The sequence below is a fragment of the Tympanuchus pallidicinctus genome, unplaced genomic scaffold (genome assembly GCF_026119805.1).
Source record: "Tympanuchus pallidicinctus isolate F22 unplaced genomic scaffold, pur_lepc_1.0 scaffold32, whole genome shotgun sequence".
Lineage (NCBI taxonomy): Eukaryota > Metazoa > Chordata > Aves > Galliformes > Phasianidae > Tympanuchus > Tympanuchus pallidicinctus.
In genome coordinates, this window is record NW_026294750.1 from 2,833,194 (window position 1) to 2,857,937 (window position 24,744).

At 49.1% G+C, this 24,744-nt stretch overlaps 2 protein-coding genes and 1 long non-coding RNA gene across 6 annotated transcripts; 2 read left to right on the forward strand and 1 right to left on the reverse strand.

Annotated features, from left to right (window-relative positions):
- The first annotated feature begins 430 nt into the window (after positions 1-430).
- On the forward strand, positions 431-11,865 carry LOC128088068 (polymeric immunoglobulin receptor-like). Of its 4 annotated transcripts, XM_052698235.1 has the most exons (10): positions 431-3,356; positions 5,593-5,700; positions 5,892-6,233; positions 6,370-6,699; positions 6,785-7,114; positions 7,668-7,968; positions 9,175-9,287; positions 9,651-9,843; positions 10,237-10,282; positions 10,826-11,865. In XM_052698235.1, the coding sequence occupies exons 2-10, from the start codon at positions 5,619-5,621 to the stop codon at positions 10,862-10,864; spliced, it is 1,776 nt and encodes a 591-aa protein (XP_052554195.1). In that variant the 5' UTR covers positions 431-3,356; positions 5,593-5,618; the 3' UTR covers positions 10,865-11,865. The 4 variants fall into 4 exon arrangements, with proteins under 4 accessions (XP_052554195.1, XP_052554194.1, XP_052554191.1 ...); XM_052698231.1 differs by lacking the exon at positions 431-3,356 and having other exon boundaries at positions 5,333-5,700; XM_052698232.1 differs by lacking the exon at positions 431-3,356 and having other exon boundaries at positions 5,334-5,700; positions 9,708-9,843.
- LOC128088087 (uncharacterized) lies at positions 9,867-12,484 on the reverse strand. Its single transcript, XR_008210156.1, has 2 exons — positions 11,697-12,484; positions 9,867-11,262 (listed from the first exon to the last, which is right to left on the reverse strand). It is a non-coding gene; the product is annotated as an uncharacterized LOC128088087 (long non-coding RNA).
- Positions 12,485-12,585: 101 nt separating this feature from the next.
- PIGR (polymeric immunoglobulin receptor) lies at positions 12,586-23,259 on the forward strand. Its single transcript, XM_052698236.1, has 11 exons — positions 12,586-12,782; positions 17,704-17,796; positions 18,006-18,338; positions 18,658-18,987; positions 19,313-19,636; positions 20,100-20,414; positions 20,847-20,976; positions 21,495-21,613; positions 21,733-21,858; positions 21,968-22,026; positions 22,543-23,259. The coding sequence occupies exons 2-11, from the start codon at positions 17,718-17,720 to the stop codon at positions 22,669-22,671; spliced, it is 1,944 nt and encodes a 647-aa protein (XP_052554196.1). The 5' UTR covers positions 12,586-12,782; positions 17,704-17,717; the 3' UTR covers positions 22,672-23,259.
- Positions 23,260-24,744: the final 1,485 nt, after the last annotated feature.

Genomic DNA, 24,744 nt, shown 5'->3' on the forward strand with positions numbered 1-24,744 from the left:
CTTTAATCATTAACTCTGATGGGCACTGCAAAACAAGCACAGGCTGTTGTTCTCATTTATTAGCAAACAGCACTTTCACAACTGTACACTGGGAAAACAAACTGGGGGCCCAATATGGTGCCCATCCACGGTGCATTAAAGGAAGCATGGCTCAAAGGAGCAAATTCTGTAAATTGTCTGAGAGCCAGCTCTTGTTTAGTAACAGAAAAAGCCTTCACTGCCTCCATGCAGTCCCTGCCTCTGCCTGCTGGCACCACCGCTCTGCCATAGCCATGCCCCTTGCTTTGTGAATAATGCTGAGAAAATATCCCTTCTTTCTTCCAGCGCTGCTCTGTTTCTCTCCTTTCTCATCTCAAGGAGGTGGGGAGTTCAGGTGTCCCTGCTGGGGTCAGCCTGGGACACCTGGGGGCCTCATACCCAGGTGAGCAAAGGGAGCAGCTGCTTGCTATCTCTGTTACTAACCCTTCAAATCACCTGGTCAAAAGCAATCAGCCTCCACCCAAAGCATCTTGCCACCCCACTGTTCATCAGAGTGACTCAGGATGTGTTACCTGGCTCGACCGGCTGCTCTCAGGAGAGCTCATCCAACAGCATCACTGCTGCCTTTGCTCTCACCCTGCTGCAGCCAGAGCTCACTCCTAATGCAGGAACAGCTGCGGCACTTGGAGTGCAATGTGGGGACAGTGGGGACATGTCCCTGCTATGGGGCTGTCGTTCTGCTGCAGCTTTGCATACCAGAAGTCCTCCTCACCTTTTGTAAGGAGTCCATGGGATGCCAGGCTCACCTGGTGGCAGGTCACCAGGTTTTGTCACCCGTGCAATGTCCCCACCAGCAAGGTGACAGCATACAATGCATCAGCATGAGTATCCTGGTGATGGGGAAGGGAGAGTCCAGCACACACAAGCCATGAGTGCTCGTTATTCTGGTGCCTGTGCTGAACCACTCCTATGCTGAACAAGGCAGTGAGCAAACAGAGCAGCCTTAACCCCCCCCCCCCCGCGCGGCTGGGCTCCCCTCACTCTCTTCCTTCCCTCGCGGTGCCCTTCCCTTTCCCACCAGCTGGATGCTGAGCAGTGAGCGCAGCCCCTTCCTTCAGGGAAGCAAATGCAGAAGCAGCGCAGTGCCCCACTCTGTACCTGGAAAAATCAGGAATCTGCATCCCAATAACCAGAAAAGAAAAAAAAAAAAAAAAAAGAAAAGATAGAAAACTACTCTCCAGAAGTGTTCTTTTCCCAGCTGTGACCTGCAAACTGCTCGTCTCCCCACCAGGGCCCAGCAGCAGCGTTCTGCTGCCGTGACAGATCCGCGGCAGCGACACGCGGTGGCGGTGCGCGACACGAGGTGACGATGCTCAAACCCGATCCCCTCCGCCCGCATCCATCCCAGAGCCGCACCGAAGGGCAGGAGCACGGCTCCCATAGCAATGCACGGGACGTCAGCTGTTCCTGCACTGAGGTCACGCAGATAGCGAGGGAACGGTTGGGAAACAGCCAGGGAAAGGCAAGAGAAAGGAAGATGTGGGGGCCTTAACCCAGTGCCACAGTTAAAATGAATTATTAACATCGGTGTGGAAGTAGAGAGGCTGTGTCTTATCAGCAGCAATAAAGCAATTAGGACAGAAACCTTTGAGCACACAGAATGCTTCCCGGACTGAGGCACCAACGGAGCTCAGACCCTTCACTGCACCTCCTGAGCTGAGATCTCTGCTCCCCATGGGCATCGACTCTTACCCCAGTGACAAGCCATGGGGTCTTGCAGGGTCACTGCTGCTCCATCATTTGTGTGGGGCATGGAGAGATCCCAGCTGCCATCCAGGTGTCATCCAGACCCATCTGAGCCCCAGTTGTGGCTTCCCGCAGGGCAAGGACAAGGACAAGGAGTTCTGGTTCTCACCTGCAGCATGGAGGTGTTTCTCACCCTCAGTTTTATGTGCCACATTTTATTGCAATCCAGTTGTTTTGCCATCAACATGGTAAAAAACAAATAAATGCCCTTAGGGAGACTGATATCACTGAAGCTGAATGGGTGATGGGAGCTGGTTATTGCACAGGTTTGGTACAAAGCAACAAAACGACTGCAGTTTAAGTCATTTAAGTCATCAAACGATGATAAAGAAAGCAAAACCGCTGGATAGAGATACACCTTTGTCCAGGGAAAATCCAAGTGCTTAAGAAAGCATGGTCCAAGTCTTCAAAGCATACCTGTGCCCCAGAAGCTTGGGAGTCCAACCTTTGTACCCTGGCACGTTGGGCAGGGCAGAGCAAAGCTCTCCAGCAAGTCACATCTATTGGCTTTGCCATGAGCACCAAACCACCTGCTGCTCTCACATGGAGTGTAATGTCCTGCAAAGCCTGTGGGTATGGAGAGGGCAGAACCAACCTGGGGCGTTTTCAGCACTGCTGTGCATTGACTGTGCTTCAATCCATCATCTTTATTTGTAGGAAAAACAGAGCAAAGTCTGCCACAACATCACAACTGTTGCTATGCGCACTTCTGCCTTTCCGGAAGCAGTGCAATCCACCAACCAACAAACTTTAAATGCACAGCAGTTAAAATGCAGCACAATTAAAATAAGAAAGAAACTAATCACTACGAAATGACAAGTTACTGAGAGATCATAATGATATTCTCAAGTAAAATCCACGTGCCTTAGTGACATGCTGCTTTGATTTGATTTCTCAACTTTGATCTCTTTAGCTGATTGGCAATTTGGTTTAATCAGGCTATGGTGCAATGATCCAATATAATTTCCCTCCATTAACATGATTATAACTACCTGGAAAGCCAGTTTTCTCGCTGGCTTGCTGCAGTGAGAAACTTTAACAACTGTTGGGGCAGAAAACAGACTTTTGTTCTGGAATCCTCTAGAATGTGGTGCCAGAGGATGAGCATCAGGGTGGTTCAGACTGCAGAAGTGGGGAGAAACACACACAATGATCATTCTTGATGTGAAGTTCTGCCTAAAGGCCCTTCCCAGCAAAGAGCATTTCAATGCTAGTAATTAAAAACCATTCCTTTGTGTTACAACTTTGCATGTTGTCTGAAGCACTGGGGAATTCCTCAGAACTGTGCAGTTTCTGCTCCTGGCTTCTTCATTGGTTTCCTTTCCATCATGAAGTGGCTAAAAAGGAGCACTCTGCAGGTTCCATATTCAGTACATCACTGTCATTTCTCCTATTTCTGTCATTATTCTGGCTGTCTCCAACTTGCTCAGCAATGCACTGCTGAACCTCAATAGAGCAAAATCATTATTAACTCTAAACATCGTTACATTAAAAAACAAAGAATTAAACATCAAGAGCTGAGCAGAGACCAGCAGAGCCGCAGACCAGAAGCAGAAGCATCCTAACCTAAGGTGGGTGATCCTCACTTTGCCCTGAAGTTATTACTGAAGAGGGTGCAGTGCTATCACACAGCAGCAGCCTGCACTGCTCTGACAGATTTCACTTTTGCAAAGGATGGGTGTCAATATGCAATAGATCTGCAACGTCAAGTTGTCATCTCTAGTGCAGGAAGAGTGGTACAACCCATTTCTGCCTGAATCTGCCTTTGCTTCTAGAGCTAGCATAATTCTTTCTTTCCTCTCCTTAAAGCTATCAAATGGATTGTTGCATTTTGCAAAGAGCGCACAGAAAAATGAGGTAGATGAGGCAAGTTCTCATTACATGGAGAGATGCTAAGCAGTTGTTGTGGAGCAGCAGCTAACCAGCAGTATTCTTGGCAGTGGAGGAAGGGCTGTTTAATCAGACGGATGCAACAAAATTGGGCACACAGGCATTTTCACTGCAGAAAACTGAACTGAAGACAGGAAGAAAGCAAAAAGAAATGGGATTTGTAATATTGGCTCTCTTGTCGCTTTCTGCTATTTGTGTTATTTGGTGGTGGGCAGTGCCTAGTAAATGAACGCAGCTCAGCAACCCAGCAACGCTGCAGAACAGTTGCATAGATAGGACAGACCTGCTGGACGTGCTTTGCTTTAGATTCCATCTGATCCATCAGTCACGGATGCACCCAGAGCTCCAGTCCTCATGGCTGCCAATCATGTGCAGCTCAGCGTGCCATAAATAACCCAGAAAATGCATGTTTGGTGCTGCAAGTAGAATGCATGTGGCTGGCGCTGAGCTGGAATTGCTCAAGGCAATTGGACGTGGAAGAAGTGAGATCTCCTTATTAATTAGCATCTTCGTGGAGGTCCTGGAAGGCACAGCCCAGGCATTTCCCAGCCCAGTGCTGACACTCTGCTTGTTGCTTCAGGGTAGGAAATGGAGGAGTGAACGAGTGGGGCTGTGAAGCTGTTGTATGGGATCCCAAAATATCGCAGCTGGGTGGTTGTGCAAGCGTGGCATCCACCCCTAAGGAGGCACAGAGCTACACCAGCCTGCAGGCACTTTGCATCCAGGCTAATGGCCTAATGCCAGGAAGAACTTAGCAAGTTAATGCCAGCACAGAATGTACCATATAGGAAGAAAGCCTTGTTAGAATGCTAATCTGAGTTGTCAGCAGCAGGGCCAGCTAAATGATGGAGCTTTGGCAAAATTTGTGACTTCTTCATTAATTTTTGGGTGCCAGAGCTGCACCCACTGCCTCATACACTGGGGGAGAATAAAAACAAGGGGAACTGCCCAAAGAGGATGCAGGGCCAGCTGCACCATTTCTGTCTGCACTGAAAAGGGAAGAGCACATTTCTGCTGTCCCAGCCACACTTCCCATCAGCAGAGAGGCAACTGGGTCTGTAAGCTGGGTCTGTAAGCCCCACAGCTGGAGGCAGTGCAGCTGGGGAGCTACAGGAGAGATGCACATAATCCCAGTGCGAGGTGTGCAAAGTATGCAAGGTGAGCAAGGCATGCAAGGCGAGCAAAGAATGCAAGTTGTGCAAGGTGAGCAAGGCGTGCAAGGCTCAGGGAGTGAGATGCTGCATGGACCAAACCCACATCCAGGGGCACCCACCCCACGTGCTGCTGCCAGGGCTCAGCACTACGGCTGGAAATAAGGCTCACGACAGCACTGCATTGTGGCCATTTCCTTATTCCTGTCTCCAAAATGCTTTGAGGTTAGCTCAGTCAGTTAGCAAGGACGAAACAAATCAATTGGTTTGTGCCAACTTCAGATTTGAATCGTGGTGGGGGTCAAGTTAATCTCAAAGAATTTTAGTAGGGGATTCCATAGGATGAAATTCCGGGAATCAAAAGTCAATTTTTAACTTGCACAAGGAAGTAATTCCCCTCCTAAACACTCAAACATCACTTCTAAATATGGAAATGGATAACAGCAGTCTGCCCAAAGGTTTCCTGAAAGAAGTTTAGTTACAGCTAAGTAAAATTAAAAGGTTAGAAAGATAATTGCACCTTACCAGGAGGAGCATACGGCATGCTGGTGGGATTTTGCACCGGAAAAAAAAAGAAGATAAGCATGTTTGATGGCCCCAGGTTGGGCTGCGGAGGTCTGGGCAAGACCCAGTGAGGTGCCATGGGTCATGGCTGCATCTGGGCTTGGCAATCATCGTTGCCATCCTCAAACTCCCTGTGCGTGCCTTTTTGGAGCTGTTCAGCTCTGCAGATCCAAACCACAATCTCCTTTCTGGTTGCTCACAGGGACACCAGCAAAAACTGTACCCAAAATGAGATTTGGAAGTTTGCCGAGTGAACATTCGAGAAGGGCAGAGATGGAAGTTCTCCTCCTCTTTGTGGCTTTGCTGCAAGGTGAGTCACCAGGAAACTGTGCAGGCACAAAATGTTCCTGCTGGAGGTTTACTGCTCGCCATCACTACAGAGCAGGATGGCAAGGGCTGGTGGAGCTTTGCCTCTGGCACCCTGCTTGGGACGGTAAGGCTCCCCATCCACATGGATGTTCACGTCTGTACCTAATGCACTTCTTCCCTCCTTCCCCAAAGAGCCAGCCTCAAGCACCTTGTATGGGCCCAGGTTTTTGTCAGGTGCAGTAGGAGGGTCCATCACCCACCAGTGCTTCTACTCCATCACGCCTGCCAACAAGCATGACAGAAAGTTCTGGTGTAAAAGGAAGAGCGATGGGATTTGCTACACCATCATCTCCACCACCAACTTCATCTCAGAAGACCACGTGGGCCGAGTGGCCCTGGAGGATGTCCCTCAGAATGGCACCTTCATGGTGACGATGACACAGCTGAAGACAAGTGACACAGGGACCTACCGCTGTGGTATTGGCCCCACCAACAGCGACCTCCACGTCAGCCTGAACCTGACGGTGTCAGCAGGTACGGTGATGGGACAGGGAGAGGATCAGGCCCCCTTTGCCACCCTTTGCTTTAGGCAGTTGTGGGCATAAAACCCACAGATGTGACTGAAGTACCCATGCAAAAGGAGGTGACACCCGCACATCTGTCCCTGCAGATGTGGGCACGCAGAGGCCAATTGAGCTGTTCCTTGGGGAGCTCCGTGGCTCTGTCACCATCCTCTGCCCACCTGGGGACAGCCGGGGTGGCACCAGGAGGCTCTGGTGCAAAGTGGGGAAAAGCAGCTGCATCCTCATTGCTGACACCGATGGCTACGTGGGAATGAGCTACGAGGGACGGATCTATATTACTCCCCAGGACAGCTCTGGAGCATTCAAAGTGCTGATAAATGATTTAAGGCCAGAAGACGTGGGGCTGTACAAGTGTGGGATGGGCAGCCCAGCTGACTGGGACAGCTGGCAGATGGTAGCCCTGCAGGTGACCACAGGTAGGAGGGGACTCCGGGGGCTGCTGTGTCCCATGGGCTCATTGCAGCCATATCAAACATCATCATGAACTTCTCCTTCCTTCAGTCCCTGCCCAGCCCCGGAGGGTGAAGTTTCTGCATGGCAGCGTGGGGGGCTCACTGTCCCTCAGGTGCCACCACGACCCTGCAGGCAGCTACACCAGCAAGTACCTGTGCAGGTGGCAGAAGGCCAACTGCTCCCTGCTGGTGGACACCGATGGGTTTGTGCAGGAGTCCTACAAAGGGCGCATGTGGATCAGCAGCAGCATGCAGGACAGTGGGACCTACACCGTGATGATGAGCCGCCTGCAAGAGGAGGATGCAGGGTGGTACTGGTGTGGGGCCAGGAGCGGGCATAGGGAGCACACGACCCCCATGAAGTTGCTCATTGAGAAAGGTAGGCGATGGCTGGCTGGAAACAAAATCCTTCTCCTTTTGTTAATCACTCTTCCCCTTATCCCTTCATAGACACCCCCTTCAAACGTTTTCCTTTGTTCCGTGCATAAACGTAGTGGCATTATAGAAACGTTTGAGCTTTCTGCGGAAATCTGGTTTGTTTGAAAATATCATTGATAATTCACCATGCAAAACGCCAGCACTTGACATCCTGAGTGCAACACGTGCAGCATGGAGATGTAACTCTGAAGGTATCTTGCAGTTTTAGGAACCTCAGCATGCAAAGACACAGATGCAATTCGCTCTTCAGCTATCAGAGACAGAAATAGTGAGGTTGAAGTAGGAATGTTGGCCAAGAATTGGACGGATTTTCATTAGTATTCCCAAATTGTTTTTTATAATTGAAATGGTCATATGATGTTGCATGTTTTTTTGTGTTTTTTTTTTTCCATCAGCAGACTCAAAATGAGATGTGCAAATCTTTGGAAATTCTGGAATGTTCTACCAAAAAAAAAAATATATATATTTAAGCATCCAAACCATTTTCTTTGCAGAAATCTTCACTTCATCAAACCCAGCAAGGCACAATTCTGTGAACCCCACTTTGCCGTTCAGGTCATCTTCCAACCATGTAGTGACACAGAGTAGCACCACATGGCCAACAGACACCACAGAACCAACAGACACCACAGGACCAACAGACACCATGGGTCCAACAGACACCACTGGGCTGAGACTCACCGCAATGTTGGCATACATCACAGGCACCAGAACTGAGGGCACCAGCCCCCATCCATCCACCAGTCCTCCCCCCAGCACCTTTGTGACCTCCCTCAGTGACACCTACAGCCAGAGGTAAGTTCATGGCCACCTTTCCCATAGCCACAACCTTGGGGCTTTGCTCCAACCTGCCCAGTTTCCCTGGGCTCTACTCAGGCGACGCACATGCTGCAGATTATGAACTCTGATAGAAGAGAGTAATTAGAAAAGCAGTAGGCAAGCATATCTCGTGTCCATCTGTGGTGTGGGTCTTTGAACTTGTCTTGAATTTTTGGTGTAGATCGGATGCCAGAGTCAATAGATGTGTTCCTTTCCTTTGGTTAGAATGGAGACAGGATGTTAAGCAACAGCAGGCTTGAGCAATAATGCTGGTGAATCAGTAGCTGCCTCATACTTCACTGCACACCTTATCCCAGTCATTACAGGCAGCCTGTAGTGCATTGCAGTGTTTGGGTGCGTTGCATAAGGACCTATCTTTGGACGAGGTTAAACACAAGGCCATCAGCTATTTTGGCCAGTAATTACTCCATGGCACTTCTCTGCAAAATTGCTGCTCACCTGGTGATTTTAGCTCCTGTGCTTCCTGCTAAGCAGGACAGCTGCGAACTTTTGGACCCTTCCCCTCACCTATGGCACCATCCAGCACCAGGTGATTTGCATAGCTGGCACAGGAGCATCAGATACTGAGGTATCAGTTGTAACTGAAGAAAAACCACAAAGTCCACAAATCCATCCCGACATCTTGAGCAGCAACCCTGCTCACTTTAGAGCTTGTATAAAAAGCACCATGGCTCCAACCCCTCTCTCACCACCTGCAGCCTCCTTCAAGTCAAAAAGAGCACGTTGCTAACCTCAATTCACATATATATATGTATAAAGGGTTGGATTCTTCACTGTCTGTGTGTCAAACTCTATTAGCACTCATGGCATTCTTCAAGGAGACAGCACACAGATGCCCCGCAACAGCATGCGAGCCTACAAGAGGTCACAGAGAGAGTCTGAACCTTGCTTGGGAGTTTGCGTGATGAAAATAGCTCTTTTTCTTTTTGGAGGGGATAAGTCAACGTGAAGCATAAACCCAGCATGGTAGAGCAGAGGTAGCTGTGGAAATTACTTCCTCATAAGCCAAACTCCAGATCAAATGAATTCAAGTCTGCTTGACTTTGTTGACTGTTCTACTTTGAGTCAGTCAGGCTATTTGCTATAAAATCCGCAGCCTGCATTCAGCTGCCCAGTAATTGACTCAAAATCCTGTTTAGTTTCAATGGTTCCTCTTTCCAGCTCATCAGGCGAATTCTCTCTGCTCTCCGTTGTGATACCAGCTCTGGTTTTGCTGATTTTCATCATTACCACTGTTCTTGTCCTTACCAAAATAAAGCTTCGTAAGGAGATGGGTAAGTTGGCCATAGAACACCTTTTGGGTTACAGTTGTTTCTTCTGGAAGGGCTTTGCTTGCATTCTTGGGGAGCAGCACATTGAACAAACAGCTTTACAGCTCCACAGTGCTTGGAAACCTTAACATAAAGGGCAAGGACACAGCTGTGCTCCACAGAGACAAACCTGACTCAATGGGTGCACAACAGACCAAGGTGCTGGAGAAACTCTTGCCAACAGCAGGCAATCTCATGCTGTGTTGCCTCTAGGTAAAAGTTTAAGGCCTTTACTCAGTGAGAAGAGTGGTGAGTACTTGATCCAAATGTATTGTTCACAAGAATGAGGCTGGGATACATGAGGCTAATCCAGTGCCATGCTCATAGATGTAAGTAGGCGTTGGAAGAACTTTTCCCTCCCCCACATATGTGCATTTTGTTCAGAAGAAGGAAGCACCCTGGGACAGACAGAAGCTGTGCTGGTGCAGACTGGGCTGAGTCCCACTGAAGGACAGGGGATGGAGGACCTCAGCAGCCCAGACAACACCAATGGATGCAAGGCAGAGGCAGGCAGACATCGGTGGGTGTTTTCTTGCAACCAGAGCTGCAAATGCCAGCTGCTTGAGTAGAAGAGTCACAAAACCAATTTTAAGGTGGCCTGTTGCTTAGCATTTAAAACATCTCTGCAAGACAAATATTGCGTTTGCATTCCCGGAACTGCTGCCTTTATCCCTTACCAAGAGCCATTGAGCCGTAATCTTCAAAATAATTTGATTAAATCCTATACAAGGCCTATAAATTTATGTTACTGTTGATTACAATTCTTGCTGACGCATTACGAACGCGTTATCGCTCTTCCTGCTTGCTCGTTCCAACAAAATCTGATTGATTGCAACCTCTTGCAGTATTCTACAGAAGCAATCCTTGATCAGTGTTGCAAGCATATCATTTTTTTTCTGCCCTACATGTGCAGGATGATACGTGCTCTCCTTGGAAGGTTCGGGCAGACCAGGTTGTATGTAAGTGTCCGTTGTTGGGTAACATGAAATCGATGGGGCTGTCATGGGGGACTGGTAACCTACTGCTGTAGAAAACACCCATGGAGACATTTCCAAGTATACCCAAGCTGTGGAGATTCATATTGGTGAAACATACCTCCCCATCACAAAAAATATCCAAATCACTGTTGCAGTGGTTCAAGAAGATTGGTGATGGCGTTTCCTGTTCCTGTCACAATGCACTTGGACCCGAGCTCCCTGATGCTATAAGCAGCTGTTAATGTTTCAGAGGCAGACTGTTGCAAAGGAATATTGGTTGTGACAACTTTTGCCCTCTGGAACACACCAGTGGGTGGATGCTTACATCTTTCCTCCCAACTGAAACGTCCACCAACTCTGATCAGAAGCAGAAAGCAAATCTACAGACATCTCCAAAAGCAATGGGATAATGTAGTGTAGCTATCAAAGAGCTGAGCATAAAACCAAACTGATAAAATCACTTCTAGAACTGTTGTAAAGGTGCTACCATGTAACAGCTTATTTTTTTTTTTTCTTTTTTCACAGGAATCCTTCAGTGAAAAATATTCTTTCCATCATGAATGATGAAGACTTGAGGGAACCCAGGCAGAACCCCTCCTCTCAGAGCACGATGTACATAAGCTCAGAAGCTCCTTTACTGAAAGGCAAAATGCAGCTATAACCTCAAAGCATGCAGCACTTCTTCCTTGCTCCCCATTCCACAGCCAAATGCCTTGTTGTGTGGCGTGTAGAGAACAAAATGAAGCAACTAGCCATGCTGTTCCTGTATGCGACCCTGACTGTCTCCTGTAGAGCAGAGCACCCCAATGGGGAGCTGGGTATGGAATGCAAGAATCCTCAGGGCTGCAGGTCTGACTCTTGGAAATCTTCATCCTTAGGGATTTGTTTTGCAAAGCACAAACCGTGTCAGACTTCAGTTCAACACCAAAGGTTTCAGCCCAGACTGTGTGCCATACTTCAGCCTGGAGGAAAAAAAAAAAAGCAAAGCAAGGGTTATTTGTGTTCTGGAGATGCCAAAGTGCTTTGGCACCTGTGACTTGGCAAGACGACGCTTCCTTGTCTGTTAAAGCAAATATATTTGCGTAATTCCATCTTCTTCAGAGACAAAGGATCAGTTTTACCAGAAACTTCAAGGGCAAAGACGGAGGTTTGGATAAAGAAGCTGTTAGTCTGTCAGGAACTGCCTCTTGTCCAAGGTGCCCAAATGGCTGCAGGCCCTCACCTGGCTGCCTTCATCCAAGGTTCCTCTGCCTACTGCGGTGCCACCATTTCCAGCTCCTTCCAAGCACATCTCTGTGCACGTGAGCAGCCAGACAGGAGGTGGGAAGGAAACATGCAGGCATCCAAAAAGGAAAGGCTCTCCTGAGAGCAGTAGGTGTACAAAAAGCAAACACACCTGTGTTTATTGTGGCCAAGCACAAACCCCAGAGCCGCTGTCCTGCTCCAGCTCCTCAGCTTGTCCTATGAGCGGGTGAGAAAGTCTTCCTGTGGCCCCGAATAAAACAAAATCATTGCTTTAATTAGAATAAAGGAAAGCAAGTTAATGTCTCATCCCACACAAACAATTCAGTTATCTCTGACTTTAGGCTTTCATACAGTTCCATTTCCAACAACCCCACTCTTCAGAATGAACTCCTGCTTGGGATCCTCAGTATTCCACAGCAGGGGAGCAGAGCAGCAAGGCTGAACACAACAGCAAAGCACCCACACATATTTCCTCTTAAAGAACATGCAGAGCTCTTGCCCTGCACAGACAAGGCCAAGCCTTACTCTCCCCAGGAAGAGGTAGAGACAGAGGGTGGGGATGTGGCAGACCTCCATAGCAAGGCCAACGTGTCCTACCTGGAAAGCCAACATGCCTGGGTCTGCTTTAGGATACTGGTTTCCAAAAGATGAAAAACCAGTGACAAGGATGTTTTTGCCCAGATTTGCCCTATCAAACACTTCCTCTGTTGGTTGAGGATGTCACAACTTGGGAAACCAGGTGAGCCCTGCACACTGGAGTTCTCCATTGGGTGCAGTGCCAAAGACGGACAGGGACAGGACCCCAGCACGCTCCACACAAAGCAGACCCATGAGTTGGCATCAAGCTGAATCCCTTCCCAAAGCCAGCAGAGGTGCCAGGGCAGCATCCTGAGCCAGAGCCCACCCTTGATTGCATAACAGCAGGGTGCAATCGGGAGGCTGCACCCAGAGCCAAGTGCCAACAGAGCCAGGAGGAACATTGGCTGCCCTGCTCCCACGTGGCTCAGGGCTCACTTGGGCTTGGATGCTGTTCCCTTAAGGCACAACAGGTGGAAATGCAGGGCTAGAAGTATGAGTATTTAAAACTGGCTGGCACTGCCCGAGCCTGGTGTCCTGGAAGGAAACAGGACAGGCACACACTCACACAAGGAGGTCCTGAGGTCAACCACGAAGCCAGGAGCAGTGAAGCAAAGAGAAAGCAAGAAGTACAAAAAGGTCTGCAGAAGTAACCTGACGTGTAAGTAATGCTTCTTCGTTGTCTTCTCACTCATTCACCTCAAATTAGCAGCTTTGCACAGCCATGCATGGGCGTGCAGGTCTTGCTGGTGAAGAGATGCTGTCTTACTTTAAAAGAACATCAGAAGTGCAGAATCAAGCTCATGATATTATCTTCCTTCTCCGTGGTAGGCTTTTGATTTTCCATTTCTGAAAATAAGTTTAATTATCGTTACAGTATTTGCATTGATAGGAAATAATTGTTAGTAAATACTACTGTGGTCATTACAGCCTTTTGAATGGCAGCACGGAGGCAGTCATAGGGATATGGATTTGGGAATGCGCCACAGCAAAGGCTGGGTTTCTGCACACTTAAATGCTTACCATGCAAAGTCCTTTTGGACTTTTAATGCCTTTGCATAGAGAAATAATGCTTGCCAATAGCAGCCACACTGTGGCCACAGACAGGTGCTCTCCGCTCATCCAGCTCTCGCAGCACAGCACCACTGCAGTGCTTTTGGATTATAAGCTCCAGGAATATTCAGTTTTAAACTGGAAGAGCAGTTTGTAGTCTCGGTTTCACTTTCCAGCCTCAGAGACTAGAAACAGAAACAAGAAATAAGTGAACCATTCAAATCCCATCTGAAAAGCAACAAGTTAGTATGGGGGCACATCTAGCAGCTTAAAGGAGCATCCAATCAGGTCATCATCGACACCACCTAGGGAGAAACTTCAATCATCACCATGGGGATCATCTGGGCATTCTTTTTCATTTGTCATCCAAAATATAGTGCTCATCTCAAAGTTCTACCTGGAGCAAAAGGGATTCTTAGCTAGGGATGCAATAAGTACTGCAGGAATTCCTGAAGGCTGCTGATTTTGTTGATTATCTCCAGCAGGATCTGCCTAGCTGCCTCTGCTCACTGTATCACAAAATCAGCACGCCCTGTTTAACCTCTCCATATTGTAAAGCAGGCATCAGTTTGGAACACGAAGGATTTATTTTTGGTATGCATTCGGGTCAGGCTGATCTTTTAACAAGTCCATTGCTCACTCACCTCCACCAAGTGCAATGAAATGCTCTATCCAAGGGGACAGGTGGCTTTTCCCCATTAGCAACACTCACAAAGCAGCCATCAACGCAGTCATTGCGATGGGTCCCATGAAGATGTAGAGAGTTTTGGTGCTGGGCAGCAGGACAGCTGTGTCTGTGCTTTGCTTCCAGGCACCAAGAATCGCCCCCAGCATCCATGTCAGAATTCCTCCTCAATGCAACCCCAACTGTTCTGCTCAGCATCACGCCCACAGCAGCTTGCATCCACGCAGCTCACCCCCAGTATAAGTGGGTCTGATTTTAAAAGGATTTGAGGGAGAAAAAAATATAAACATTACTCCATTCACACGTTGTTTCTTAATTATGGGAATAACAGCAACTGCTATGCAAAGCAGAACTATTGTAGGAACCAGCTCTTTGTGTTCCATTGATCCCAGTGCACGTCCTTGACACTGGTCATTGTTAAGAGCAATAGTTAATGGCTAATAGATTACATGCTATTGATCCCTTGCAAGCTGCACCATCTGAGTACAGTGGTTTCTCAGGTGAGAAACTTGCAGTTGAGTCAGCAGAATTTGGGAACTGAATTCTGCTTTTTTCATACCTACTCAGAGCAGCTCCTTGCTTGTGCTTGCATAAATTGTTTCATGCCCTGATCTCCTTTGTATCAGCATGAATCTGAGGAGATTCCTCTCCAAAGTCCAGGTCGACCCATCTTAGGGGAGGAGGGCTCACGCAGCAGCATGCAGAGCCCACTTGGCAGCTCTGCTGCTTGCTGCTGCACAGTTCTGTGCCGCTCAGCTTTGAAATACATGATGTGGAGGCAGGGAAGAGGAAGGAGCCAACAGTTTTGGTGTTGCAAGATTAAAGTTGATTCTACTTCAGAAAAACAAGATTTGAGCTTATTTAAAAAAGAAAAAAAAAAAAGGAAGAAATGAGAATAAACCCAGCCCACAGCTGGTGCTGATCCAGCCAACATCTTCTGCAGAATCAGGGACTGGTGACAGGAGGGGGCACAGCCTCTTGACCACAGGAGAAACTTTCCAACAGCGGCTGCTCCTCTGCTGATCCCACGCTGCAAATGGGCAAGAACTGGGAAGGACATCCCTTGTCCTTTTTCCTCCCTTTAGCCATCAAAATGTTTTAAAGAAAGCACCAGAATTTGGCCTAAAACATCCAAACTGCCAGCTTAGCTTTTCCCATCTACAGCTTCTTTGCCCTGTGCCGCAGAGCAGCTTCAGAGTCACTTCCCACTGGGAATAACTGAGCTCCCTCTCCTTTTCTCCTGGCCATCTCATAGAATCACCTCCCATACAACCTCAAACTGAGGGTTTTAACACATCAGGTTTTTAAGTCAGCACATGCAAAGCGTTGGGCTCAGCAGCCCAAACAACGAGTGCTGCTCCTGCACGAACCAAGGCAACCAACCCAGCCACGTGCAGGCTCCCATCAGCCTGTATGATGCAGTCGTGGGTGGCAGCCCAGTTCCCAGCACCTATCAGTCAGCAGGGACACCATGGTCTCACACTCAGTCTTTCCTGCTCCAAGGACACCAGGAATCCAGTGCAGACACACAGAGCAGTGCAGCAGAAGTGGAGTCCAGCTGCCACTTGAGCCCAGTAGAACAGCTCAGAGATGAGAGCAGCCATGTCACACAGCCCCATGCAAAGGATGGAGGCATCCATGAAATCCACAGCAACCCCTCCTGCATGAGGTGACCCAATTTGGCTTCTGCTGGAAGCTACAGGGAGCTCACAAGCCTCGTGCTTCACGCCAGACCTCACAAGGATGCGAGGGCTCTCTCAGAACCAACCATGGGAGTAGTATTAATGCAGATTGCACGCACAACCACTTACTTGCATTCCCATGCAGCTCAGCAGCACTTTTTCTTAGCTGTGATCTGAGGTTTAATCCTGTCCTCTGACTGAAGACAGCAAATCTAGTCCTCTGAAAGCACAAAGGAACCCGAGCTGTGTTATCAGCAGGCTCAGAGTGATTCTCCCCCAGCATCTCAAACTGTGATTGCTTCATGCAGAGCACCCAGCTGTGCACATCCACGCACTGGGCAGCATCTCTGGGCACTCAGAGCACCAAAGGAGGTTTCCATGCAGCCTGCTCAGTGGGTCAGCCCAGACTTTATGTAACATGTGGCTGCGCCTCATCTGAGGCATGGGATGGGATCTGCCTCCATTCATTCATGCAAGGTGTTAGCATTAGAGCAGGAGCAGAGGCAGTGCAGAGCTACAGATGTGTACAGTGTTCCATGCAAACTGCTATCCTCAGGTAGGCACAACCACATCCATGTGGCCTCAAAGATGCAAAACCTTTCTGCTCTTATGTGTGCAGACTCTGGCACATCTTTCTGGGCATAGCTGTAGCTTCATTTCTAAACAGACCTCCATAACCCTTCACTGCCTGGCAGCCAATTGCTTTGGGAAGGAATCAGACCAACACAAATTGTGCCCAGAAGGGAGAAAAGCTGACCCAAGACCTTCCTTGTCTCGCCCTGCAGTGAGCGTGGGAGGGCAGCAGGGAAGCAGCAGCCACAGGAGCCCTGTGGGTCTGTGTTGTGCCACACTGTTTGCTTTCCACATGGCATGGTTTGTTTGCCCTGCTGGCTGCCTGTGTGATATGTATGAAGAAGCATTTTTCATGCTCAGTGGGTTAATTATTAGCCACAGACAAGTGGACACTGAGCAATTAAAAGTCCCAATACAAGGAAGAAAGCATAACAGAGCGCCTTTCATCTTCACACGGAAGCAAAGGCATTTTTCTTCTACAGGGAATTACCCCTAATAAAACAAACCCTATCACCTGATACCCAGAAATCAAATTCCTCTGACTGTTTATAAAGGCTTTGCTTGGCATCCATCATCTTCACTATAGCTTGTAATAATTAATGGGTAGATCAACAGTTTGGAAATGCATCTGCTCACCATGGAGAATCCTACAGCAAACTCACAATGCAAATTAAAAGCTTTGGCTTTCCCTGGGCCATCCCTGATATCAGGACAGGGATAAGCCATAAATATTCATCCTGTGGGCACATTTCAGGGAATGAGCAGCCTGGTTTGGTGCTCCAAAAGTCTTCGTTTTGAGTCTTGCCAGGGCTACACAGCTCTGCTTCTCCACAGGGTTTAAATCTCTGCACCTCCCCAACTTTGTCAGCAGCCAAGGGGAGAAAAGACCCAACTCCATCACATTCCTGAAGAGAACAGGGAAGCAAAGATCAGAAATTAAACACAGGCTTCAGACAGGAACTGCTCTACACAAGCAGGTTTTCCCAAGGACCGGTTTTGGCACCTGGGCTCAGAAGGGAATAAACCCTTCTTTCACTGCATGGACAACAAACCATCACAAGTGCCATTATCTCCTAGCAAGGGTCATGAGAGCAGCCCAGCTCTGGACACCCTGAATTCCAGTCCTGCTGGGGCTCAGCAGCTTTTGGGCCATCTGTGAACTTCAGTCTTCCAAGGGGCTGTTCTGCTGTAACGAGTGATACCAAATGTCACTTCTGACTCTGGATCAACCCCAATTTGGCCAAAATCTCTCTTTGTGCTGTGCACGTTGACGCTGCTGCCTGCCCAAGAGACAGCCACAGTCAGCCTGCAAGCCTGGCATTAACTGGCTTATGGTGAAAACAACTCCTGCTGTTTGATGTGGTTGAGGTGTTAGATGCACAAGTAGTCACAATGCCGTGTAGCAAAACAGGCAATGACAGATATCAGCTCCCCATTTCCTATTAAATTGCTTGACAAGTGATTAAGTGCTGTATTTCTCTCTAACAGCCACAATGCTCTTATCATCCAGGCAGAGACATTATCAGGTGACTTAACCATTAATCATTTTTGCAAGTGCTATTATTCACTGATTTCCGTGCCTTTTCCAGGGAATGCAAGAAGAATGACTTTGCTGGCATTCATCCTCCTGCTCTCCTTCCTCCCAGCTGAATCTGCAAAAAGCAGATATCCTCCCAAAGCAAGTAAGTGTAACCCGCCCAGAACACAGAGGTTTTGCAGGCAGCATTAAACCAGATGATGCACTCCTAAGGGAGACAGAAGGGTTTGGGGTCCCCATTCACACCCAGCACTGCCATGGGACTTTTCAGAGCACGCCAGGACATGCAGCCCTTTGCACAGCCATGGTTGCACGGTGCATGGCATGCACACCCAATGGGTTTTCTTCTTGCAGGCTTAAACCCGGTGTTCGGACCGCAGCAAGTGTACGGCCTGATCGATGGCTCCGTTACCATCAAGTGCTTCTACCCTCCCTCAACGGTGAACAGACACGATAGGAAGTACTGGTGCAAGGAATCCTCCAGGAGCTGCCTGACTGTGATATCCACCAGTGGATACACAGCACGGAGCTACCAGAACAGAGTCACCATCACCGACTTCCCGGAGCAGGGCATCATGCTGGTCAACGTCTCACAGCTGGCCCTGACAGACCAAGGCACCTACCAGTGTGGCATCGGGATCAATGGCAAGGGGCTCTCCAACAAGGTCAAACTGGACGTTTCTGAAGGTAATCGCAGCCTTTTCTTTCACTTTTTCTTCCCCTTTCTGATAGAGTTCCGTGGGATGTCTGCCCAAGAAGAGCATCCAAGAGCTCAGGGTGTTCCGTGCTTCCAGGGTCTTTTTCCCCACTAATGTTCTTACAGAACAGATTTTCCCCCGACCAAAAAATCCGGCTTAGAAATCAGATATAAAACTCAATGCAGCAAACCTTGCTGGGAAAGCACTGATTTCTCAGCCACTGAAATACAGGGAGAGGTGCTCCCAGCAGGACTGCCTATCACCCAGCTTCCAATAGGGAACACACTGACTGCTCTCTGATTGCACAGGTCCAGACGTACCCGAGGAAGCTGAGCTCTACTATGTGAAGCTGCAGGGCTCTGTGAACATGCCCTGTGACTTCGGGGCAGATTATGCCAGCACAAGGAAGTTTTTGTGCAAGATGGAGAAGAGCGGCTGCCGCAACATCGTCGACACTTATGGGGAAATAGATTCAGAATTCCAAGGGAGAGTCCTGCTGAGCAATGACAACATGGAAGGAGCATTCAGCATCATGATAACCCAGGTGGCCTGGGAAGATGCTGGCCTGTACCTGTGTGGGGTTGGCTCCTATGGAGAGTATGGAAAAACAAAGGAGCTGAACGTGCACGTCTATGAGGGTGAGTGAGCTGTTCCCAATGCTTTGTTTCCCTTTGTCTCTGCTTTTCTTTAGAAGCACCACTAACAATCTCACTCAGTGAGAACTTTAAGACCACCCTTCATCTAGCAGAGGGGTCAAAACTAAAAAAAAGGCCAACGCACAAGGACAACAACCATCAGAGGATCTGGGAAAGGGAAAGGCCTGGCAGATCCATCGGGGTCAATTCTGGCAGCGCCAGAATGGTCCTCTCACATCTGCACCTGAGCACCACCTGGCTGTACTTGAGCTTTGCCACATGGCACAAGGTAAGCAGGTCAGGCAGCTCATTTTGTTTTCATCTCCAGGGGTAAACACACCACAAGAAAAGGACATCATATTTGGAGTAAAAGGAAGTTCAGTAACCATCGATTGCCGCTACGACCCGGCCAAGAATTACACCCTGAAGTATTTGTGCAAATGGAGAAAAACAGGCTGTCTTTGGATCATAACTAACAATGGCCTCCAGTCGATCTCACATGAAGGACGAGTGGCCATGTTTGACAACCCAGAGAATGGCACATTCAGCGTCATCCTGAACCAGCTGAGCAGCAGCGATGAGGGCTTCTATTGGTGCATGACAGATGATCACGGGGAGAGGAAAACATCCAGGGAGCTGAAGATCATAGAAGGTATGAACCCATAAGCAGTTCCCTTTCATACAAAACAAGACAACCTACCAAGCTTCACAGAATCATTAAGGTTGGAAAAAACCTCAAAGGTCATCGTGTCCAACTGCCACAATAGAGCAGATCTCACTTTTTGGGAAGAGATGCGAGTAATGATTCTGAACTTTTGTCACTAGGCAAAGCTTTGTGACAGTTCCCCCATGCTCCTCTAGTTTTAGAATGGAAATGTAAGGTTTTGGCCGTAGGAGGAAGTGTTTGCACAAAGGTCTCATCCCAAATATTACAAAAACCAGCTTTCACCTGATTTCTATGTGGGATCCCCACCATTATTTTAGTAATGTAAAGGAACACTTTGTCCCAAGGTCACACCCCCTGGTTCACCACCTCCAGCAGCCCCACACCTGATGGGTGCCCATCTCACTGCTAACCCACTAACTGCAGCTTCACATTCTGTTTGCCCTCACAGGAGCGCCTGGATTAACAGGAAAGGAGAAAGTACAGGCAGAAGTGGGCTCACAGGTGGACTTGACGTGTTCCTACTCATGCAGATACTACTCCTATGAGAAGTATTGGTGCAAGTGGAGCAGAGATGGCTGCACCCCACTGACTGCTTCTGACCAAAGCCAACCAGGGCTGGATGTCAGCTGTGACACTGCCAACAAAACACTCATCCTGAGCCTCGACTCTGTGGCAGTGGAGGACCAGGGGTGGTACTGGTGTGGGGTGAGACGTGATGGCCACTATGGGGAGACCATGGCAGTGTCCCTGCAGGTGGATGGAGGTGAGCCCCAGGGAACGAAGCTCGGAGGGTGGAGCATCGGCTGGGAAGAGTCCTCTCCTTGTCCACTAGGTTGCAGCACCTCAAAACAGAAATACTCCCAATGTGGGCTCTCCCAGACCGGCTGCCTTGGTTCCCATTCACGAAATCCTTCCAGTCCCACAGTCACTTCTTCCCTCACCATTTTCAACCCCATCTTCACTAATAGTTGCTCTCACAAGTCATAGCATCGCTTGAAATGATGCAGCCTCCAACATCAGTCACACAAAGGGCTGTGTGTAGCTCCCATTCATCATTACAGATGGGAAAGCGCTGGGAGGGAGAAAGGAAGAGCTGTCCCCAGCTCCCTGTGAGCAAGCAAGGGGCTCAGCATCAGCTTTAGGCAATATTTTAGGGTGCTCAAATCTCACCACCCTTCTTACCTCCACCATACAGGCAAAGCTGCCAAGATCAGCCCGGAGCTCCTGGATCTGGAAGCCAGCAATACTGCTGCTCCTGGTGAGGCTGTTCTGCAGGACAGAGCCAACAGCGATGCTGGGGTGCAAAGGGCAGCCGCCTCAGAAAGGTCAGTCCTTCCCCAGCCTCTCTCACGTATTGGTTTTGCAAAGTTAACTTCTTGTTGACAGGCTGCTTGCACACTGCACGTAGTTTAGCAATGAAGAAAATGTTTTTCTCCAAAGAAATAAGCTCAGAGCAACAGAAGGAGCAAAAAGTCACAGCTAAAAGCTTGGAATTACTCTCTAGATAAGTGTAAACACAGTCTCAGAAGGAAACAATTGGAAATTCCAGGTACAGAAAAGTCAATTTTAAGCATTTCTGTCAAGATCAGAGAGCCTTCCTTCACACATCTGTTACTCAACTGCCACTGCAGCTTCTTGGGCAGTACCTCCATCCAGCACCTTCACTTATCCTCCTGTGATGTGCTCGGATCAGTTCATTAGTTAGATTACATCACACTCACTGAGATCTACCATCTTATACAGACTTTTAGACAGATGGAAATCTATGTAGCTTGTACAGTCCAGAATGATTCTGTAAGAAAGTTCTCTGCACAGCTCAGTGCATCACCTTCCTCTCTTCCAGCTCTGAGCAAAGCTCTGGCTCCACCACTCTTGCTTTAATCCTGGGCCCCATTGGTGCAGCTCTCCTGGTCCTTGCTGTAGCTTTTGCTGTCTTTAAATATCGTCAGATCAGGAGATCAGGTGAGTCCCTGCCCTGTGTAAGCCCTCAAGTGTCACTAGCATTAAGATGAAGGCAGCCTGCTTGCAGTGTGTCGGCTGGAGTTGCTCCTAGTACCACTGTGAATGCTTCTCCTGCACAGATCTGGTGTCGGTGGGCAGCTACAGGACCAACATCAGCATGTCAGACTTCGAGAACGCAAAGGAGTACGGAGCAAACGACAACATGTGCATGAAGCAGAGCCAGGAGACCCAGCTGGGAGGGGATGGTACGGCACTGCTCAGAACCCCAAGCTTTGGAGAAAGCAGCAAGGGCTTGTAGAAGCCCAGCAGCTGCTGAGACATCACCCTCTAACATCTGCCTTTCTGTCTGTGCAGAATTTGTCACCACCACAGCCAACACTGAAAGCACCGCTGAGACAAAGAAGGCAAAACGGGTAAGGGGAGGTGGGAGAGAGCACACTGACCTGCAGCCCCAACGCAGCCCTGCAGCATCACCAAAACAGCTGCCCCAGCCCCTGGGCCCTATTTGTAGCCAGCTGCCTCCATCATGGCTGAGCCTCCCACCTGCAGCAGATCAGCCACCGGGGGGTTGTAACCCCTTCCAGCCCACGTACCCCAAGCCCTGCCCTGCCCTGGGTGAGCCTGTGCTGCCAGTGTGGTACCAACACACAGCATGAGCTCAGAGCAACTCTTTTTAACCCTCAACCACGGGTTAGCTGTAGTTGTGAGTGCCAAGAGTTGAACCAGATCTCTACAGAGGTCCTCCTCAAAGCCAGGAGCCCCAGATTTCTACCTAAATAGCTTCTGCAGCTATTTCCTGCCTCGAGGACCCACAAGCTCATGCAATATTTGTGCACCAAGCCAAAAGACAAGCGATGCTTTTCCACACATTCCCCCTCCCCAACGCTGACCATCACCCCTCACCGTGTCCTCCATCCTCCCTCCTGCAGGGCTCCAAGGAGGATGCTGACCTCGCCTACTCGGCCTCGCTCCTCACCCCCAGCAGTGTCACCCAGAGCTCCGTGGGGGACAGCACAGCCCCGGCTGAGGCCCCCCCTCTGTGGGGTGGTTCGGTGTGAGGGCGAGGGATGGGGACATGCACTGGGGGCAGGCTCTGCTATGGGGCTCACTGCTAGAGCTCAGCCTGCTGCGCTGCTTGCTGCTGCCCCCATTTGCTATTGCTTGATTTTCCGTCCTTAAATTCAGCTTGGAGCAGAGATTCAGCCAGAATCATAAAGGCTGAGCCCCAGCATCACCAGCGTAGCCAGGACCCTCTTCGACGCTCCCAAAGACTACAAGAAATGTATTTTTAAATCTTTTTTTTATAATCTCTTCTTTTTTTTTTTTCCCCCTGGAAATCTCTTTAGGGCAATGCCTTTTGCTTTTGATTTCCCTCTGCTCTCCTGGTCATAGGGCAGCAGCCGCAGACCAGGAGTGCCTGGGGTTGTTCATGTCCAATAAAGATACAAGCAGCTTTCAGCAGACCAGACGGGCTCTCAGTCTGTGGCAGAGCAAGGGGAAAGCACAGAATGGTGTTAATTAATATGACAACCCATTTAACTGATTAAGCAATAGGCACCAACGGTCAGCCTCCCTGGCTGGTTTTGTGCTTGTCCAGGCAGAAGCAATGATGACTGTAATTAAAACAGTGTTGTCTCCTGGTCTTATCCTCGAGAGTGGGTTATTCAACAGAGAAAAGCAATTTATCTGTGCATGGCCACGCTGCTGCCTGTAGGTCAGATCCTGGTGAAGAGAGCCAAACACCCCGCAGATAAAGCCTTGCAGGAGCAGCGAGGATGGAGATGTGACAAAGAAGCAGCAATTTGCCCTGAACACTCGAAGTTCTGCACATCCCCAGGCAGCAGCCAGGATCGTGAGAGGCAGAGAGGATGGAGGGGATGGACAGAAATAGCACTGACCTGCTCAGGTTCCCTGGTTCTGTCCTGTTTATGTGCATCTCTGACAGCAAGTGGTAAAACATAAGGAATAAGGAGCATTGCTGCAACCTCCCCTCCACGGCATGGGGCAGCAGTGGGAGCAGCAAGGACAGGATGGGTCTGTGCCTGCCCGCGGTTGCTGGAAGTGAATGAACAGTTCTGGTGCAATAGGAAACACATCCCCAGGGGCTGAGCAGCAATACAGCTGCAGGAGAATGCTGTGGTTTGGAAATCTCCAGCAGGAGAAAACCCCTTTCTCTGTCCCTTTGTGAAGCAGTTTCCTCCTCCACCTGCCTCAGGGCAGCCTTTCCTCTGCAGGGGTTGAGTACATGGATAAGGAGAATGGAAGTCACACTGCAAAATGCTGTACATGGGAAAGTAAATGAGGTGAAGGAGGGCCCTGGAAGCACTTCCTTTCTGGCATAAGCAAATATGTGAGCAAGGATGGTGAGCGATCTCTGCGTGTGCAGCCACTTGAGGGTAAAAGAGCCCAAAAGAGGGATGGGAGGCTATCCGTCGTGCACAATGGAAGTGATCCCATGGACAAACAGGGCTGGTTTCACATCACTCCAGTTTACATTTTGGAGTTTCCAGCATGGGGGGGGTGTGCAGTGCAGGGCGCTCCTCCTCCCCCTGCAGCCCCACTGCTGCAGGATGAAACCTTGCGCTTCGCCTCCACCACCCCAGCACATCCACTCACATCTAAAAGCAAACAAAATCAGACACCTTCTGCTTCCTGACTGCTCTTACGAATAACCCAACATCACTTGTGGGTGGGTTTTTCTTTCCTAGAAAGAGAAGTTGCTAGGCATTAGAGCCACGGCCATAGGTTAAGTGGTGCATCTGATCGCAGGGGCTGTGCTGGCTCTGAGAGGGCACCACAGTGAGCTCTGAGTTTCACCAACTCGAAATGTAATTCCTCTGAATTCTGATAGAATTCAGTGCAAACTCAGCACAGTTTCAGGCTGGCTTTGTTTACAGTAAGCGCATCAGCCTTCCACAAACCTCCTGCTGACTGTCAGTAAATGCACACTGGAGATTTCTTCTATTCAGCAACCACATATCTTCCATAGAACACTTCATTTCACTGATACTGCAGAAAACATCACCTGGAAAGGAAACACAGACTTCCTTGGCTTGCAGTACCTGCAAGGACCTATTCTGCAAGTGTTTGTCAGCCATCGCCTCCTTTCAGACAGAGCTGAGACCAGAGTG

Coding starts and splice junctions, on each gene's coding strand:
- LOC128088068 (XM_052698231.1), top strand. CDS start 5,418: ATGGCCCCAGGTTGGGCTGCGGAGGTCTGGGCAAGACCCAGTGAGGTG. Junction 9,288..9,650: donor AAAGCTTCGTAAGGAGATGG/GTAAGTTGGCCA, acceptor CCATGCTCATAG/ATGTAAGTAGGCGTTGGAAG. Junction 9,844..10,236: donor GCAGAGGCAGGCAGACATCG/GTGGGTGTTTTC, acceptor CTACATGTGCAG/GATGATACGTGCTCTCCTTG.
- PIGR (XM_052698236.1), top strand. CDS start 17,718: ATGACTTTGCTGGCATTCATCCTCCTGCTCTCCTTCCTCCCAGCTGAA. Junction 18,988..19,312: donor GAACGTGCACGTCTATGAGG/GTGAGTGAGCTG, acceptor TTTCATCTCCAG/GGGTAAACACACCACAAGAA. Junction 19,637..20,099: donor GGAGCTGAAGATCATAGAAG/GTATGAACCCAT, acceptor TTGCCCTCACAG/GAGCGCCTGGATTAACAGGA.